Raw genomic sequence first — 1635 nt, forward strand, 5'->3', positions numbered from 1 at the left:
TGGTGGGCGGGCGGCCGCCTGGAGTGTCCCCCGTGCCGCCTGGAGTGTCCCCATGCCGCCTGGGGGTCCCCCGTGCCACCTGGGGGTCCCCCGCCCTGGTGCTTGGTCTCTGAGGGCGAGGGGTACTCACAGCAAACCCAGGTGGTGGGCTCCTTGCACCCGGGACCACCCCGCCACCCCCTTGAGCCGGTGGTAGCTCCATCGGTGCCCTCCGCCATGCCAGCAGGCCCGGGGGGGCCGCCCACCCCGTGCTGGAACCAGTGCTTTACTGCTCTCCTTGGGTCTGCTGCACATTTCCCAGCCCGGCAGGGAAGAGTTGCCCTGTGCCCGAGGGTGCCCGGCCCCGCTTGGTCCCTCCCCGTGCGGCAGCTTGCTGGTTGCCCACAGTACGGCACGGCTGCCCGGCGTGGGGCGACCTCCCCGCTCCCCCCTGTGTGCCGGGAGCTCTGTGCCCAGCTCCATGGGGAAGGATGCTGTGCCCCCCAAGCCCAGGGCATCCCCCCAGGTGCGGGCGCTCGGGGGCCGCGGGGGTGGCCGGTGCTGAATCCTGCTCCCCGTCTCTTGCAGAGCACATCCCTGCGGTCCCACAGGCTGGAGCTGTGGGGTCTGGTCGCCGCGGGGCTCCTGGGGCTCTGCAACTTGCTCTACCACGATGACCAGCTGTGGCCCCCAGTTTCCTCCCGCCTCGGGTTCCATCCATCACTGCCCCATGCGTGGCCAACGCCTCGGTGGTCAACATTCCTGACTTCGCCAGACTGCCCCACCACGTGCAGGACTTCATGCGGTACCAGCACTGCCGGTCATTCCCAGCACTGCTCAACCTCCCCAGCAAGTGCGGGGAGCCCGAGGGGTCCTCCAACGTCTTCCTCCTCTTGGCCATCAAGTCATCACCAGTGAGCTACGAGTGGTGGGAGGTGATCCGCAAGACCTGGGGGCAGGAGAAGTCCTTCAAAGGAGCCTTCATCCGCCAGGTCTTCCTCGTGGGGGTGTCCCCTGCTGCCCAGGATGCCAAGAAGCTCAACCAGCTGCTGCGGCTGGAGCACCTGGAGCACGGGGACGTGCTGCAGTGGGACTTCAAGGACACCTTCTTCAACCTGACGCTGAAGCAGGCGCTCTTCCACGCCTGGCTGGAGGAGCACTGCCCCGGCGTCCGCTTCATCTTCAATGGGGACGATGTCTTTGTCAACATGGACAATGTCATCCGCTTTGTGATGACCACCCAGGAGCAGCACCTCATGGTGCGGCACCTCTTCATTGACAACAGACCTGTCCGGTTCCAGCAGAGCAAGTACTTCGTGCCCACGCAGCTCCTGGCTGCCAACCGCTACCCACCCTGCTGCGGTGGCGGCGGGATGCTCATGTCCGGCTTCACCGCCCGCGTCACCTCCCGGGAATCGCAGGGCATCAGGCTCTTCCCCATTGACGACATCTACCTGGGCATGTGCTTGGAGAAGGTAGGGCTCCTGCCCGCTTCCCATGCCGGCATCTGAACTACGGGCGTGGGGGGGCCGGCCAACACCGACCCCTTCGGTCCTTGCTACTACCAGGAGCTGCTGCTGGTGCCCCGCTTCGTGCCCTGTGAGATCGCGGTGATGTGGCAGGCCATCCACGAGCCCCAGCTGCAATGCAGCAAGC

The 1635-nt window shown here is 66.4% G+C and overlaps 1 protein-coding gene across 1 annotated transcript in view; it reads left to right on the plus strand.

Annotated features, from left to right (window-relative positions):
* Positions 1–1635, plus strand: part of LOC104124478 (N-acetyllactosaminide beta-1,3-N-acetylglucosaminyltransferase 3) — a gene marked incomplete at its 5' end in the record, with an annotated part of 8324 nt that overhangs the window by 5391 nt on the left and 1298 nt on the right. Inside the window, 2 exon segments of the mRNA XM_009636818.2 lie at positions 568–599; positions 674–1621. Of these exon segments, the coding sequence (XP_009635113.2) occupies positions 568–599; positions 674–1621 (980 nt within the window).

The sequence above is a fragment of the Egretta garzetta genome, unplaced genomic scaffold (genome assembly GCF_000687185.1).
Source record: "Egretta garzetta isolate BGI_Z169 unplaced genomic scaffold, ASM68718v1 scaffold1124, whole genome shotgun sequence".
Taxonomy (NCBI): Eukaryota; Metazoa; Chordata; class Aves; order Pelecaniformes; family Ardeidae; genus Egretta; species Egretta garzetta.